Source organism: Entamoeba invadens, assembly GCF_000330505.1.
Source record: "Entamoeba invadens IP1 unplaced genomic scaffold scaff_1105074725511, whole genome shotgun sequence".
Lineage (NCBI taxonomy): Eukaryota > Evosea > Mastigamoebida > Endamoebidae > Entamoeba > Entamoeba invadens.
The window spans coordinates 2,090-20,458 of record NW_004440187.1 but is presented as its reverse complement, the minus strand read 5'-3'; the positions used below and the strand labels follow the sequence as shown (position 1 = coordinate 20,458).

Here is an 18,369-nt window from a genome sequence, read left to right as displayed (position 1 = left end):
TTTTTATTTATTATTATTATAGACAGTTTTTTTATGTTAACAACAAACTTTGGCTTTATATTTGGTTTGGTTGTAAATTCTATAATATTTTATAAATAAAACTATAATAATAATATTTTATTTGATATTTGACCATTAAAATGTATTTTTTGGATTTTTTTGTTTGTTATAATAACTTATCATTTCAAATGAAATATCAAAATTATGATTTGTTTTCATTTGTCTAACATATTTTTTAAAATTGTACTTTTGGGACAAAAATAAGAGAAACTTTTATTTGAAAAAACAATTTTCTATTTTTTCCGTCTTATTTTATTAAAATTGTTCTTCAAAAAAGCATTTTTGCCCAAAATATTTTTTATTAAGAAAAAATGATTTGCATAAAAATCCTGAATATTTAGCAAAAATGAAAAAAAATCCAATTCAGAATTTTGTTTTCCAGTTTACAATATTTAATAGATTTCTATAAAATTATTAAAACACAAAAACAATCTTAAATGTTAATAAAACAAAATAAAAACCATCCTGTAACTTAAAAATGCTTCAAATATCTAAATGTGAAAAAAATATAACAAAAACATAGTAATACATTGTCAATAAATGCTATTTTATTTGTCCAAATAAAGAAACATACAAATACTTTTTTATTTATTATTAATATTATTATGAATAATTTACTTAATTAAACGGGCTATTTTTTGAAATAAAAACAAAAACATAATTTTATAACACAAAACAATTATCGACAGTTCCATTTTTCAACTTGAAACGAAACAAATCCCATAATTTGGGTATTATACATAGGATCATATTATGTATAATATCACTAAATTATATGGGATTTTTAGTTTAAAATATACTGGATAAAAATTATTTAACACAAACAAGTTTTGTTTGTTTTTTTAGTTGTGTAAAAAAATAATTTTAGAAACAAAAATGGTTAATTATAACATATATTATTATACAAAAAATATTATTTTTTCACCACTCTCAGAATAATATAAATTGAAACTTTACCAAATATAATATTAATGTCATTAATTTATAAACCTAATATGGGGGTATTTTTAAATGTAAATTTGTTTTATTCATGAAATATTAACAAAGCATTAATATATACAGATAGAGGAAAATATGGATGACAAGGATTTAGTCGGTAACAAGAAATAATGTTTTATAAAACAAAAAATATTATTAACATTCTAATTATAAGTAAATTGAACCAACACTTACTGTCAATCCTTTTGCATAAAGTGTTGTACACGTTGTGACGCCATTTTCTTATCACTTGATGAACAATTCACAGAAGATTTTGGCTCTATAACAAAACCGAATAAAAAACTCGTTAACTTTAAAGAAATAACACACAACATTAAAATTAAAAAAATAGAAAGAAAACAATAAATCAGCAACAAATGAAAAAATTATCTCGTCATTTCAAAGAAAAGAGATGGTTTCCCGTAATGTTGAAAGCGTTTCAACTTTTTTCCATTGATATATAAAGTGCTTTTCGACTTGTCAAATGGTTTTAGACCGTTTTTTTGAACAACAGTATTCCCCAACCAAGCACAACAATGATTAAACTCACAGCCCCAACAACTACGTTAATGTCGTTAACACTGCAGACCTTGACTCCGAACAAAGAGAGATAATAAATGAGACATTAGTCTGCCACATCAAAGAAGTGACATATCTCATTGTGCTTGATACATCCAACAAAGGTCTAAATAATCATATTCTTTCAGAAAAAAGTAAAAAACTATGTAAAGAACAAACAAGTTATAACGTATTTGTAAGACTGTTCCCCCTTCTATCATCTCAACCAAACTCATCGGAATTTAAAGTGCACAATGGCAATGATTGATAGAGTATCTGGCTTTCTAATGTCTTTGGTTAATTCAAGTGAGTTTTGTGGATGAGGGTTCGTGGTTTCAATAATAATCATTTATTTTTATTATTGAAGTTCTTTTTTATTAAGATCACCTTTTTTCAGAAAAGCTTGAACAAATTATTACATTTTTGTGTTTTTTAAACTTACAGTATTTTTCCCCTCAATTTTTTTGGAAAACAACTAAAAAATAGCATAGGAGTGTTCAAGCTTACTTTACCTTTACCAATTATTTATTGGGATCAAAACCCCGGATTAATAGAGAAATACAACTATTGAACTTTATACTTCCTCAAAAACGGGTTATTTAAATTTTGTCACTGACATTATCCTCCATCTGTAATATGACAATTCTTTGATTAAAATAATACCAAATAATTATTTTTTTTCTTGTAGTTTTGTCGAAACTTAAAGGTTTTGCCAAACCAGGATTTTTGAACATAATCAGATTGTATTACAAATCGACATTTGCAATGCAAACAACAAATTTACCATTTAATATTGATGGATTTACATATATTTATGATTTTTTAAACACGTTGTAATTTAAACAATCATTAGTGTTTTATAATCGCCTGTTATTTTTCGAAAAAACTAATTATAAATGACACGTTGACATAATATGTTTTGAACGAGGGTTTCCGTGTTTCAGAATTATTTCTTGACAAATTGAATTTGGTTTCGAAATGTACATGATTGAAAAGCACTAAATTTTCTTTAAAAAGATTTATATTATTAATCGATCTTAGGTAAATAAAGTCTCTAAAAATGTTTTAAATGCAACCTTTTTTTCAAACCTTGTCATTTTTATCATTATAAATTACAAAGAATTAGAAATCAATTGGAATCTTAAAAACATATTGGTAAACTGACAATTTAACCAACACAACAGGTAAATACACAAACATTGCATGAGCTCTGGTAATAATAAAAAATGACCGGCATTGTCAGCGTTTTAAACATCATAAACATTTTGTTGTAATTCTTAAGTTTGTCGAAATGATAATACAATAAAGAATAAACTATCTGTGTTAAATCGTGTTTTTAAATATTGGGACTGTGACTGCGAAATTGTAATACATTCGAAAGAAAACAAATTACATCAATTGGAAATAATGTTGGTGGCGTCACCATTGACATTAAAGTAGGTATTTCATTTATTAAAAAGTCGGATTGGATTGATGGCGATGAGGTAAACAACATATAATGGTTGAAAGTGAGTCTTGGCGATTACGAGATCCTTACCATCATACACAATTTGTTTGGTAATTCAGTCGACAAAGAGACGATAATAGAGCTTAAGATGAAAAACGGGAAGCTTGAAGTGAATTACGAGGGGCAGTGCATGATGTCGAAACAAGTCGAGTACGACACGTGGTATCGTATTGGTGTTGTTATGAACGACTTTTTGACTCTATATACCATAAACCAAAAACCGGACCATGAACAGACCAAAGAAAATAATTGACATAGTGTTTTTTACTACTGATCAGCAAAAGAAAAAGCCTTGAAAATATTGCCATAAATATCCTCAACTTCTGAGTGGACCCATGTTTTTTTTTTCTGTTTTTACTGGACCACCAACAGACCAATTTTTGGTCTTCATTTTTTTGTATTAACAAATCAAAAGTGCATTTAAAGTTATTTTTTGCAATAAAAGTAAAACAATAACTTCAAACACAAGTGAGGTTAAACAATCAAAATAAAACCACAAATACTCAGAAATAAATATGCAACAATTACCTTTAAAAGATTGTACAGAGAAAATTCTGTCGGGTGAAATATGGTTTACACAATTACACAACTATTATTTGTGTCAAATTTATAACGAAGAAATATATAAAAGTATTCTTCTTGATTATTGTAATGAATATCAACTTAAAAATTTGGAAGAAGCATCCAAAGAACCATTTGGATTAACTGAGAAGACTTGTGATGTGTTAATTGGAAGCGGAACTTCAACAAAACAAACATTTTCATTACCAATTGATTATGTTGAGGAAGATAAAATTGATGTATTCATGAAAGAGGTAAGAATGTTTATGAAACAAACAACCTCAAAATTCGACATCATTTCAGTTAAGTCAAAAAATCAATTGTTGAATTCAGCTATCATAATACTTGATAAAGAAGTATCAAAAGAAGTAAATATAGAAAAATGTATTAAAAGTGGAATTTGCACTCCCAATAATATCATCCGTGTTTTTAGAGAAAATGGTATAGTAGCACCTGGAAAGGCTCGAATATACAAATACTTTAATTTGAACCGGTCTTCTTTTGTTAAAAAAGTTCAACAACAACGAGATAGAATAAAAAGGTTGGTGATAAAACGAACTAAAAATATCCCAAAGAAAGTGGTATTCAATGCCAAAAAATTGTCAAAATTCCATAAAACAAAGTTTTCAGCTACAACAGTCAACATAATACGAAAAAATAACTTTACATATAAAATTTCACCGAAAAACCACTCCTTTCTTTAAAAAATATATTGGATAGAAAACGCTTTGTAACTGCTGAATTGAAAATGATTCAAAATATCGAAAAAAGTGGGAAAAAAACCTCGCAAAATCGTGTATGCAGATGAATGTAGATTTTGTCTTGTGAAAGATTGTCGATCCAAAATGTGGATCCAACCACATTCTGAAAATTCAAATATTACACTTTTCTTTCAAAACACACTGCATCTGTGATGGTTTTTGGAGCCATTGGTCCTAATTATAAAAGTAAGTTAATTTGGTTGCACGGAAAAATCAATGCAGACAAATACATACAAATGTTCAAAGAAAATGATTTAATCAATTCTACTCAAAAGAAGTGTGGGAAAAATCCATTTTTATGCAATACAACGCCCCTCCACACAAATCGAAAAAAACACTAAAATATTTCAATGACAATAAATTTACATTACTTCAGGGATGGCCAGGAAACTCCCCAGACCTCAATCCAATTGAAAATGTCTGGTCAATAATTAAAAGACGAATTGAGATTACAGCTGGAATGAATGAAATGGAAATTTTTCAAAATGTTGAAAAAATGTGGAATAAAATAAAATGCAAAGAAATAAACACACTTATTGAATCTTATAAAAGGAGACTTGAAATTTGTAAATTTAATCACTTTCAAACGATCAAACAGTGGTGAAATTAATAAGATGATTATAATTAAGTTTTCATATGAAAAACATTTAATATTATATGTTTTTATGTTGTTTGTTATAATATATAATTTATGTTGTAAATAATTGTTCGTTATATATTTAAACTTTTACAAAATAATTTAACAATCGAAATCATTTTTGGGAAGTTATAATTTAAAAAGTGTCTCAAAAAGGTATTTTGGTAAAATAAATAAATAATAAACCTTATTTCATAAAACGGACCACTAAAAATGGTCCAATTAAATATTTTTATAACTACACATACAATTTTTATTTATATTAAAGCTGTATTTTTTCTTGTTATTTTTTCAAATTATTATATTTTAAAATAGTAACAAAAATGTATTTAAAACCTGTGAGCATTGTTCATTAGCCTGGAAATAGACACATATTTATTTTTTCTGCACAAAAGTAATCTTTTTGGATAACTTTCAACAGGACGATTAATTGTTGCTTGTGATATTTTGTCCCATGATTCTTTCAACTTGTCAAAAATTTCCATTTTTGAATCTCCCATTGATATTATGGTGTTTTTTTCATTATTCCCCAAAGATGTTCAATGGGATTCAAATCACAAGAGTTGCCAGGCCAACCATCAAGTACAGAAATACCTTTTGAATATAGAAACTTGAGAGTGTTTTTGTCTCGATGTGCTGGTGCGCCGTCTTGCATGAAACGGAAGTGTTTTCTATATTTTTTAATTCAATTAAAACACCCGAATCATTAAGCATGTGGACATAACTATCTTGGTTTAAAATTTCTTCACATAAAACCAAACTACTTTTAAAGTTGTACCCAATGGCACCAAAAACCATGACAGATGAACTGTGTTTGACCGCTTTAAAATATGTATTTTTTGACAAATTATTTTTATTTATCCAAAGACGTTTTCCCCATCTTTGCAATAACAAAACCGACTTTCATCGGAAAATACAGTTGTAATTTTAGTTTTTCTTGTTTTTCCGACATTTTTAGAATTTAAAGAATTGAACAAAGAAATTTCTTTGTTGACAAGTATTTTTCTGTCTCTTGTGTTTTTGTGTGATAAAAATTGTTCAACCTTTTGTTTTTTAAAACAAAAATTTTGTTGTTTTCTAATTCTAAAAACAGATGATTTGGATAATGGATTTTTATAATACCGACTTATTGCTTTTGCACATTTGTTACAACTTTCTTCTGGAAATTTATTTGTTCTTTTTATTATATGTTTTTCCATTAACACAGATTTATTTGGTCTTCCTCTTTTCATGATTTGAATGTCTGGATAAATTTTCATTGCGCGTAGTAAACGCGTTTTACCAGGTGATTCCATATTATTTTCACGAAACATTTTTATTATTTCTGTCGAACTTCTTATACCATTGTCCATACTTTTTTTAATATTTAACTCTTTTGATTGTTTTTTATCCAATTGAATTCTAGGAGGAAGTATTCGAAAAAATTGGAAGACTGATTACCCAACATCAACATTTTGTTTTCAAGTATCTCCATTCTTTTTGTTAACTTTTCAATTGTAAGTTCTTGTTTAGATTTAATTGAATATCCAAAAGGCAAAAAAATGTTATTTTAGTTGAAGTTTGACCAACTAACACTTCAACATCTAGCTGATTAATAGAAAATGGCCCCATAGACATTGTTTCTAATAATTTGATTTTTTCTTCATCGAATTGATTGTCAAACACCGGTACGAATAAATCGTCTTGAAAAATTTGAGATATAAAACATAGCGGAAGCTGATTTATATTAATTGATAATCCTTTTTCTGTTATTTCTACAACCTCGGTTACAGTAAAAGGTTTCATTTGATATTTATCAGTTATATTACGATAACAAATTGATTAAATCAATAACATTGTCTGAAATGTTTTTGTGATAAAAAAGAAAATCTTTGTGGTAAATTTTCAAATTTGACTTTATTTTTGGTCATTTTAAATGTTTTAATGGAGTTTGATGTTTAAGTTGTCGTTTAATTATTATTATTTTCCCATTTCTTTTTTTTAAATTATTAAATAATTACATACTTTATTATTATTTATTTTTTTAGTATTATTTTGGCTGGAATTTTATACATTTTTTTGTGGTGTTTTGTGATGATTTTGAATTTTTAATTTAAAAATATACTATATTATACCGTTAAATTTGAGGATTTTTACCTAAAAAAAGAAACTCTGATAATAACAACAATACATTTTTTATATTTTTTATTGTTTTTTTAAATTTAAAAAAATTAATCAGACCGTTTTCTATGATAAAAACAAGGTCCGAATTATTTAAGAAATTTAAGCTGAAACCTATGTAAGTTGAACAAAAAATAGTATTTTTTCATATTGTTAAGAAAGTCTCTGAGTAAGTAAAAGCACTTTTATAAAATAAAAAAAGAAGAAGAAACACGAAAAGGTATAAAAATAACACTGGGTCCGATTTTTGAAATAAGGTTTAATAATAAATAAAAAAGTACTTTTGAAACATTATTTTATTTTCAAAAAAACAGACCAAAGAAAAAGTCCGGTTTTTGATTTGTGGTATATAGTGATGTTACTTCCGAGTTGAGACGCACACAAAATGTCATTAAGTTAGAGGGCAACAGTGAAGTGTTGGCAGGGCATGAAGGGTCACCAACACATCGGGACATATACAGTTTCGGTGACATCATGATCGTCAATGGTAGCATAGAAACATTGGTTTCAAAATAGTAAAGAGGGAAATTGATGTCACTCTTTATTGATGAATAAGTCAGCAACTAAATCATCAAAGTCATCGACCTGGCTGTTAAAAGAAATTTTGGGCTTAGACGCTTCCGATGAAAAACTGAACGGCTTGGTTTCATTTCTGATGTACTTTTTGAGGGTCTTTGATGAGTTGTATAAAGTACTTGGCTTTCTTCGACAGAGTGATGATGGGAGTTAAGGAAATTGTTATACAAAGCACGAATAGACTCCATAAGAAAAAGTGAAGAAACGACATTGTGAACTGGGGTGTAGAAATTATTCAAATCAACGACCATGTCAGTGAAGAAAACACTAAAGATATTTTTGGGGACAACTTGACTCTTCAGAAGTCACCAACACAACAACATAATGAAAGTACCTAAAAATAAGTTTGTGACTCTAACAGCACCACAAAGCCCTATTAACCCTCTTGAACTAAGAGAAGAAGACTCAAAGTCACCACAACTGTTAGATTTAAAAAACACTTCTGTGTCGCCAGAAACAAGAAACTACTTGTTTTGTGTCCATTGATGTTCATAAGTCCTTTCACTCTTAGAAGTAATTACTGTTTCAAAGAGAAACATTCTGGACATCACGTCAGACTTCCTGTGTAAATTTCTGTCCCTTTTAAAACTCTATTTGCCTCTCTTCTCTGCTCTATTACATCTGATCACAACATTCTCATTCACATCACAGAGCTTTTGTGTGGAAATTTTTGATAAGGCGGATGTCCTCAAAAGACACTCCCGTATCTTCTTGAAAAAAGACACGATAGACTCTGTATTGTCTTTGTTACTTCACATAACATCAGCGGGCAAAACCACATCTAAATATCTGATAAAGACCACACAATTTACTTCTCAGTCACTTTGAAACACTTTTCAGTGTTAATGTCAATCATTCAAGCCTCATTTGTTTCTGAAATTAGACAAAGCGAATACGACAATGTTATATACACCGTCTCTATATGTCTATTGTTTTCACCAATACCAGACACTGCGAAGTGCAGTCTTAGACTCCAACGAGGCGTTAGAAAGTTTATTCAAATGTGTAGTACTTCCGATGGCGAGGTTAGAACGAGATGAAACAAGAGCAGAGGGACGTTTTTGGGGAGATGATACATTCTTTCAATGTTAATCAAAGAAGTTGGCGACTTCTTTGAAGTCTTTATTGACTCAATGAATATCCAAAGTAGTGGAAATTTTCATTGTGAGCTTTTCACGGTTATGGCACTCAAATTACGGTTGTTAGTTAACAAGTTAGGGAAGGAGAAAGTGTCTCTCTGTTACCCTGAGTATTACACGTTCTTGATGGACGTTGTACATTGTATTATTATGGTGCAGACATTTCTTTTGTTGAACAAAATATCGCGGTAACGATTAGAATCTATGTGGAGCGCAAAGAGTAAAAAGTAAACACAATGACTTAATGTGTGTTCAAATCATGGTTCGTTTCTAAATACAACTGTTGAGCTGTTCAGAAAACAAACATTTGGTTTCAGTCATCTATCAGTTGCAAGGTAATAATTATTTCAGCAAAAAAGCTCAGAGCGAGACGTGTGTGTCGTCGATATTTGCATTTCTGTTGATGAAATATCCAGCGTGCTGCGGCATAATACTTCAACAAAGCACTTAAGAGACCAGAGAGTTCTTTAATTATAACAACCAAGATATTCAAATCGTGTTATCGATACGTTTTAAAGGGATTTGGCGATGTTCTATATCCAACAAGAAACTTGCATGCACGTGGTTCTGATGCGTGGGTAGCATCATAAAATTGGGCGGTGTAAACATTTAATGGGTTCAAGTCAAACGATTAAAAGTCATATTAACGTCGTAACAATATTTTTTGATTGGTTTGAAATAATCATGTTGAAAAGACAAAAACTATTTATATTTTAAATTAATAAAATTATTAATTTAATTTTAAAAATTATAAAATAAAAAAAGTTTATCAAATAAATCAAAAAGATGGTCGTAATTGAAGGTATTGACAAGGTTCGGGAAATTTTGATATTTTACATACAAAAATATTTTTTTATGTTTAAAAAAATTTATCTTATAATTGCATTTTTTCTTCTTTAAAAAAGGAACTAATCTCAAAAAGATGTCTTAAGTAAAAATAGGTTAGTGGTAGCCAATATTAATATAAACAATAAATCTCATATAAAAACACCAAAATATTCTAAACCCGTAGTTATACGTTATTTTAAAGAAATATTGTGCAAAAAGTTGTTAATTTTTATAGGATTTTTTAAAAAAGGCTGATCAATAACATTAATTTTGAATAACAAATTTATATATTTATACAAACATTGAAAGTACATTAACAAAATGTATAAATAAAATGATAACATGTCATAAATGAAGAAACCAAAAAGTATTTTTGAAATACGAAAAGTTTAATGTTTTTGTGTTGGTTTGAAATTTGAAACAAAACATTATACAAAATCAATCGTTTATCAATAAAGTCAATTCGAACATGCCATTCAGTCTAATCAACATAATTTGATAATATCATATATCCGCATGTCTACTGTTGATATGAATCTGTTGTCAATTTAAGACAGAACATTTATAGTAAGGTTTTCACATTGGGCCAAAGTCATTGGTTAAGTCTGTGTGTCAGTGAGTAGTAATCAAGTCATTGATGCAAACTTGTGTATTAATCTTATTACAAATATGTTTCAAAGTTTAAACAGAAAAAACATGTTAAAAACTAAAAAGAATAATAAAATAATCATTAAATTTACAAATCTCCAAGAGATAAAACAATCAAAAATTCCAGAAAAAACAGAAAAAAATCAAATAATTAACTTTTTGTTCTATATTTACATTTTTATGATAAATTTTATTATTATTATAATATAAATATATTAAATTAATAATTTCAATAAACCTGTTATAAAATATTATAAACCACATATAAACTATATCATTAATAATATTACAACCATTATAAATTATTGTTTTTATTCTAATTATTAATAATAACAATAGAAATTATACATATAAACTTGAAATTTAAATATAATTTTATATTTATATTTTTTTATTTTATTTGTATTTTATTTGTATAAAATTTTATAAAATTTAAATAAAAATAAAATAATGACATTGCATTACATCAAGTTATTTATTGTACAAACTTGCTAAATCAAACATTTAATCATTTATAACAAGTAACTTTTATACTTAAACGTCCACATGTATATTAAAACCGCCAAAATGAAATTTTTTGTTATAATTTAGACTTACAAAAAGTCTTTTGAATATTGTTTGTATTTTCATATTTACTTTTGTAACTCGTTTGACACTCGAAAAAAACCTTTCCACTGATACTGATGTCGGAGGAATGGAATATAAGAAACAAAGAATACCATATAAAAAGGGGTTTTCTTCTTTATTTAAGGGATAAGAAGTTAGATTGAAAGTGTCCTTAAAATCTTTACCACGTAACTCCATTTCAAATTTTGAAAGATGTTTTTTATTTTGTATTTCTTCTCTTTTTTCATCAATTTTTTCTTGTTTATTGTAATATTCATTATAAAGTTTTTTCCCATATTTTTTAATTTCTTCTTCGTATTTTTTGTATTTATTAGGAATTTGAAATTGGAGTGTATTTATCATAATTTCTGGTAAATTAAATATTTCTAAAATATCATCAATTTTTGATTTGAATTTTGAAATTATTGGTTCTCATAAATTATTATAGTCATCTTCACTGGGCGATACACTAACAACATTTACACTTCTTAATGGATTTGTGTATCTTAATAATCATCTGACGTAAAAACCGACATCACATGTTTTACATCTTTTAAATCAACTTGATAATCAGCCTTTTGGAGTAAAGGGAAATGTTTTAATTTCTCAAATTGAATTATATCACCCCATAACTCGTCTGTTATTATTTGTTTGACATATTTTTCAAACAAATGTACCAATTCGATGTTATACCAAATTACAGCTCTTCTTGTTTGAAGACTTCGATTAAAGGGAACCATTATCCTGGTTATATCATATGTAAGATCAAAGGCGAATCTAATATAATTATTTGTCAAATCAAACGTGTTGTGTGTATTTTGAGGTGTTTCTGGATGATTATTATCAACATAAATTACCTTTGATTTTTTTGTAAATATCTTGAATGGCGATTTGGTTTGTTTCAATTTTTAAAAAATTGTAAATAAATTCAATTTGTTCTAATATGGCACCAATATTAATGCCAATATATTCCCATCGTGTTTTACAATACACTCCATTTGTTTTTAATTTCTGTTTGGGTTGTTGTTGTACATACAATTTGTATTTATCAAGAATGGTTTTTGTACAAAATCATTGCATAAAAGTAACGAAGATATCGAGAGGATGAATATGTAATGTGTTTCCATCAACAGAATTGCTTTTATGTGCCATACAAGTTGACCCAACAAACTTTTGCACTACACCAAAATTTTGTTTTTTTGTCTCGTTTTTGATGTTTTTCAACTCCTTTGACCATGCTATTAAATTCAGCACTCAAAACTGCATCTGTGTCACTACATATGGCGGTCCACTGAGACCTTTTGAGTCCCAAAGAAGAAACTCTTTCCGTGAACCATTTGCATATAGCGTTGGCGTTTTTATCAAATTCTTCATATTCTTTATAAAAAAGTGGACATTCAAAATATTTGTCATTTTCAACAACTCTAATGAATATACAATAAAATGAATCACTTCCAATTGAAATTTCATCCAAAGCAAAAGTAACTGCATTTGATTGTCTTGCTGTTGATAACATTCCTTGAAATCCACTTATAAAATCCCCCTCCGGTTCTTCTATACCCTTTCTGGCACTACATGCCATTTTCTTACACAAGTGAAGTTTATCAGGTGCTAAAAGTTTAAAAACTATGTTAAGGATTGAAACCACATCTTTTCGATGTGATTCTGACATTCGATTTGAATTTAAAATTCGATTTATTAAATGTTGACTCAATTTAATTTTAAAATTTTCAATTTCCATTTTAGATAAATTTCCCTTATCTATCCAATTTTCATCATCATTATCATAAAAAAGTCTATTGCTTCTACACAAGATTTATATTCAAATTTGCCATTTTCGAAACCAATTCTAATTAAAATATCATATAAAGAACGCCAATCGGCTTCATCATGAAAAGTTTGACGGACTTCTTCCATTTCATAAAAATCAACCTTTTCTGTTAAATTTTTAATTACTTTTTTCTTTTAACCGAAAAGGCTTTAATAAAAGTGTTTGGTGGGTTATTTAATTCTATTCTAATTATATCACTTTCACTTTTATTTTCTTTAAATTCTTCTGTCTGCATAAATACATTTAAATCATTATTTTCATTTTCTTGTGTTTCAATTTTTTGGTTGTTATTTCTTTTCCAGAGAAATTTTCGTTTTGATTGTTATTTGTGTCAATTTCCATTACTTGTTTGTTATTGAGATTATCATTGCTTTCCATGAAATTGTCAATATCAGGAGTTGTAGATGCGGTATGTATATCATATAAAATATCACTATCATCTGACATTTCTTCATTTGAAGTACTTAAACATGATGAATCATTGTCTTCATTTGGTAAAACAACAAGTTCTTCTTCTTCCATTTGAAAAGATCCTATTTTTGTCTGGTTAATTGTTTTGATTGTTTAAATAAAGTTGATTCCAAATTTAATAATTTAGTTTCATTTCTAAAAAGAACATCATTTTCAGGTGTAACATTCAAAGGTGTTAAATTTTGATGATAAAAATTATTGTTTGAATACTTGGTACAATCAAGAAATTGAAGAGATACCAAATTTCGTAATAAATTTCTAACATTTTTTGTTGAATAAAATTTGTGTTTTTTATCATTATTTATTTTTTGAATTAATTGGGTTTGAAGTTGATATTTATTAAAATCATAATTTTCAAAATACATATTTCCAAGTTTTTTAAAATTTTGCAACTTTTCTTTGACGTATGCTATTTCATGAATATAATTATAAATGGGGGTTATTAGGGTTGGTTGTTTCATTTAGTTTCTCGTCTTTACGTAGCCACATTTTACAATCGAAACAATAATAATAATATTGTTTTTTGCATTTTTGATAAGAGTGGTCTAATTGTGCAGTTAAATACCCATGTAGTAAATTTTTTGCAATTTTTTCGTCAATAGGAAATGATATATCAAAATCTTTACCATACATGTTATTTTTAATATGTTATTATAGTTTTACACTCTTTAAAAATCAAAACATAATAATGAATTGTTAAATCTTCTCTTGACATTTTAAATAACTTTTATTGAAATTCAAGTGGTCTAAAAACGAAAAATTTGGGTTTATTTTATAATTTGTTTTAGTATTTTTCAAGTTTATATTAAGTAAATAACATTACACAAGCCAAAAGGGGATAATCATCTAAATTTTAAATTAATATCACAATATAATAATTCAATTAAAAAACGACAAAGCTATTTTAAGTGTTAAAATAATAACTTTAAAATGATAATCATGTATTATTATATAATACATTTGACATATTATTTTAACACTATAAAAGTGGTGTTAAAATAATATGGCAAATGGACTGACATTAAAGTTAAGTGACAAGATATAACAAGAACAAGCCCGCAATGATAAAAAAGTCAGAAAGGTATCGCTTTTTTGAAAAGTCGATACCAAAGGGCGCATAAACTGAACACGACATAGACACAAACGTTTTCAATTTGGGCAGGAGTTTTATAATTTGACTCATTTATTAACTATGGTTTATTACCTTATAAAATTAATAATATAAATATAATTAATTGTTAATTCAATTATGGTTTGATATTTTACACACACTCCATCTATTTTTACTTATTCAAATCAAAAAAATATTCACTGAACCCAAAAGTCCACTTTTTCATTATCAATTTCCATTTTAATTTTGTAAAATAAAATGTTTTTCATTTTTACAAAAAAGAAGTTCTACACTGACAGTAACCATTTTTTGGTAGTATTCATTTTATCACACCCCTATAAATTGATAATTGTTTTTTAATCAAAATGAAAATTAAAAAAGTCGAAAACACTGATTTTTTAAAAATAACAAATTTTATAAATATTTTTGTAATTTATGCAATTATTCAAATTTATTGTAATAACAAAGTTAATAATGTTGTGTATATTTTAAAAAGAATGTTTCATTTTGATATCAACTTGTGTTTTAAACAAATTTACAGTTATGAAGATGGCAATTATTTTCTGAGGATGACAGAAATAGAAAGTTTACACTTTTACATCTGTCTGAAATGTATATCGAGTAAGTTACTATTTTTGAACATGGGAACACGTCATTTCACTTCTTAGATGTTTAAGTCTGTGTTGATAATGTCTGTTTGTTACATGACTTACCATCCTTAGAGATATGTATAGCACTGCCATTTTTGATTTTAAAAATCTATATTTAACATTTTCAAAGACAATTTATAAAGTGGGTTTTTGTTAATTGATTATATCAAAAATCGTTATAAAACAACAAAAACGCCAAATAATATATAAAATTGATTAATAAATTAAAGATTCATTTATTAAAATTAATATCATATTTTAAAAAATAATATAAACATATATTTCGTGTGTGTATATGTTTTTAAAAATAAATAAAACCGTTTAAAACAAAAACAATAATTTTACAAAATTGTTCATTTATCAATTGTTGTTTTATCGATCTTCAAAACCTCGCGTTTTGAATTTGCGATAATACATAGATTGTCATCGCATAAAGTATTAATTAACAGTATGTAATTTGCTATCAATTTTTATTGTTTGTAATATCATGAATTGGTTTATAATAAATTGTTTTTTTGTAAAAAAGATTAAAAATTGTTAGATTCTTTTGTTTTGTGATTTTGATTAAAAAATTGACTTTTTCGATAAATTAATTTCTTTTTATTGTTTTCATTTAAACCAAGGTTAGTCTTGTGGTAAATCAGAAAATGAAAGTAGATTATTTTTTGTAAAAATCAACTCCAAGAATCATCTTTCAAAAAATCCATAAATAGCATTTTTAAAGAAAATCATGTGTTTCAAAATATACCTTTTTGATCTTAGGCAAAAAAATACAAAATAAAGAAATTATGTTTAAGATATTTACTATCCTCAGAAAAATAAGCAATCCTCATGAATCCTTTAAGCCTTATGCAATTATAAAAATTAAAAAGTGGATTTAAAAAATATAAAAAGACAATTTAATAAAATAAATTTAATCAAAAAGTTAGACTAATACGAACGAATTATTTGTATTATTCGAATGAACAGTGAGAGTTATTATTATATTGACAACTAAAAATGATGATAAAATAGCTATTATGAAAAAAATGATACCTTTATTGTTGACATCAAAATTATTATCGATGTATTTAACAACAATTAAAGTTACTGTCTTATCATTGGAGTCGTAGTATATAATAATTCCTTGTATTTCCAAATTCAATTTTGAGGTGAAATTACAACAAAGTTGTGGTTGTTAGATTTTGAAATTTATGTAAATTTGTATTAGACAACCATAAAGGAGCAATAATCACAAATTGCTCTTTTTGAGCTGTGGGCTACTTTTACAATTTGTTGATTTGTTGAATCTGTTGAATATATTATTGGCTTAGAAGATATCATTAAAAAGACTTTTATACATATCAAATGCTTTTTCTTTTGAGTTTTATTTTAAATTTGCTAGCTATAAATATTATTAATATTATTTTTGTACTTTAGTTTTAAATCTATCATCATACAAAGTGTTAAATGATAGAAATATCAATTTTAATTTATGATAAAAATATTTTAAAACATCGGTTGATTTATTACGAAACTTAATTGAAAAAACTATTTTTATTAAACTGTTTTATCTAATTATTAATTTTAATTCAATTAGTTAATTGACAAAATGCCCATCCTTTACACACCTGTTATAATACTGAACCAGATCATTTTCGCGGGCTCTATGAAAAATTATATAATTTTTATCATATTGTCCTGAATGCCCCGTTCCAATTTGTTTTGGTTGCACAAATGTCAATTTAATATGTTTTTCCATTGCGTATCTATAGATCAAAAATCCAAATGGTGTGTCTTCAAGTGAACTTGGTGGTATTTGGAAGTACTTATCCCAAGTTGAAAAATATTCCGCCATATCATTAGAATATAAAGCAATGTAACCCGCAACAAATGAATAATATTTTTTGAATGGTTGAGCAAACATATCATAATATTTACTCTTTTTGTCTCCATGGGGTTCATGAGAGTAAAATTGTCCAAAAACAGTTCCATTTGTCGGAAGTTCAATCAATATGTCACTCAACATGTCTACGTTAACAATGACATGATTGTCAAAACGTCCATAAAACTTGTAATCATTGAATATTGGATATAACTGAATATAAGAAGCGATATCTTTATGATACAACGTGTTCCACTCCTCGTTTAAAAACGGCATTTCAACAAAGTAAATGTCTTGTTTAGTTGAATTCATTTCTTTAAATGTTGTTGTTTTATTCGATTTTTCAACACTACCTTTAACTAATATAAAAATACATTTAAATCCAAATTCAAGTTCATGTTTCTCTTGACACCATGTGTTTCTTATGTTGATAATGTTTTGAATTTTATTCGGCATTGTATGGATCATAGCTAGAAATAACTTTTGTGGGTAATGAGTCTTGTTTTTGTGTATTGGTTGCTTATATTCCAACTTCAATGTGGCATAAGTATTTACATTCACTTTAAGGGGATAACTTTCGTCCAATGTGAAATAAGGACCAAATTTTTTGGATATATACTTTTCTATCTTTTTGTAATAAAGAGTTGCTGATGGCTCCGTTGAATTGTTTTGTCGCACAACAGGATATACAAAATCGTAATGTTTAACGTGTACATCACTATTAACAAATGGCATGGTACTGTTAAAATATTTCCATTGTTTAGGAACTGTAAAAATTATTTGTGTGAACATAAAGCAAAATAATAGAAATAATGTAAACAATGAAAACGACAATAAACGTGTTGAGAAATTAAACATATTTTATACAATATTAGTTAACAAAACAACAATATAATATATACACAATGTATATTACGCGTCTAATATGTGATATTTTTTAACTTAATAATTATGTTGAATGGAATTTTGGAATTAATTTTCAAAAAATATAAATTTCACAATTGATACATTTAAATCGTATTATACCTTTTTGATTAATAACAAAACAATTATAATTTTATGTTTTAATTTAATTTCTACTAAATAAAAAATACTAACACAAATTGTAACAAATACAAAATTATTATTTTTAGTGTTTATCATAAATAGTTGTTAAAACAGCACATTTGGTGAGCTTTTAAATTGATTTAAATTTAAATAATACCAATTCAATAAACCCAGCCCAATAAATTAATAAGATATGAAATTTAACAATAATTTATTCCTTTTGTGCTACTTTCTTTTAAGGGGGTTATTGTTTTTTATTTTTAATAACAACAGTACTTTTGGGATGTAAAAAATTGTTTTATTGTTGTGTTTTTTTCATATAATAAAAAACAACTAAACTAAAACTATAATCTTTCAAATATTATTATTTACCCAA

General features: G+C 26.5%; 2 protein-coding genes across 2 annotated transcripts; one reads left to right on the top strand and one right to left on the bottom strand.

Annotated features, from left to right (window-relative positions):
* Positions 1-8,698: 8,698 nt before the first annotated feature.
* On the top strand, positions 8,699-9,129 carry EIN_140650 (hypothetical protein; the record flags this gene model as incomplete). Its single annotated transcript, XM_004254760.1, has 2 exons — positions 8,699-8,885; positions 8,918-9,129. The coding sequence occupies 2 exons, from the start codon at positions 8,699-8,701 to the stop codon at positions 9,127-9,129; spliced, it is 399 nt and encodes a 132-aa protein (XP_004254808.1).
* A 7,532-nt stretch (positions 9,130-16,661) lies between these two features.
* On the bottom strand, positions 16,662-17,681 carry EIN_140640 (hypothetical protein; the record flags this gene model as incomplete). The annotated part of the gene is made up of 1 exon (XM_004254759.1): positions 16,662-17,681. One exon carries the CDS (start codon positions 17,679-17,681, stop codon positions 16,662-16,664), a length of 1,020 nt encoding a protein of 339 aa, XP_004254807.1.
* Positions 17,682-18,369: the final 688 nt, after the last annotated feature.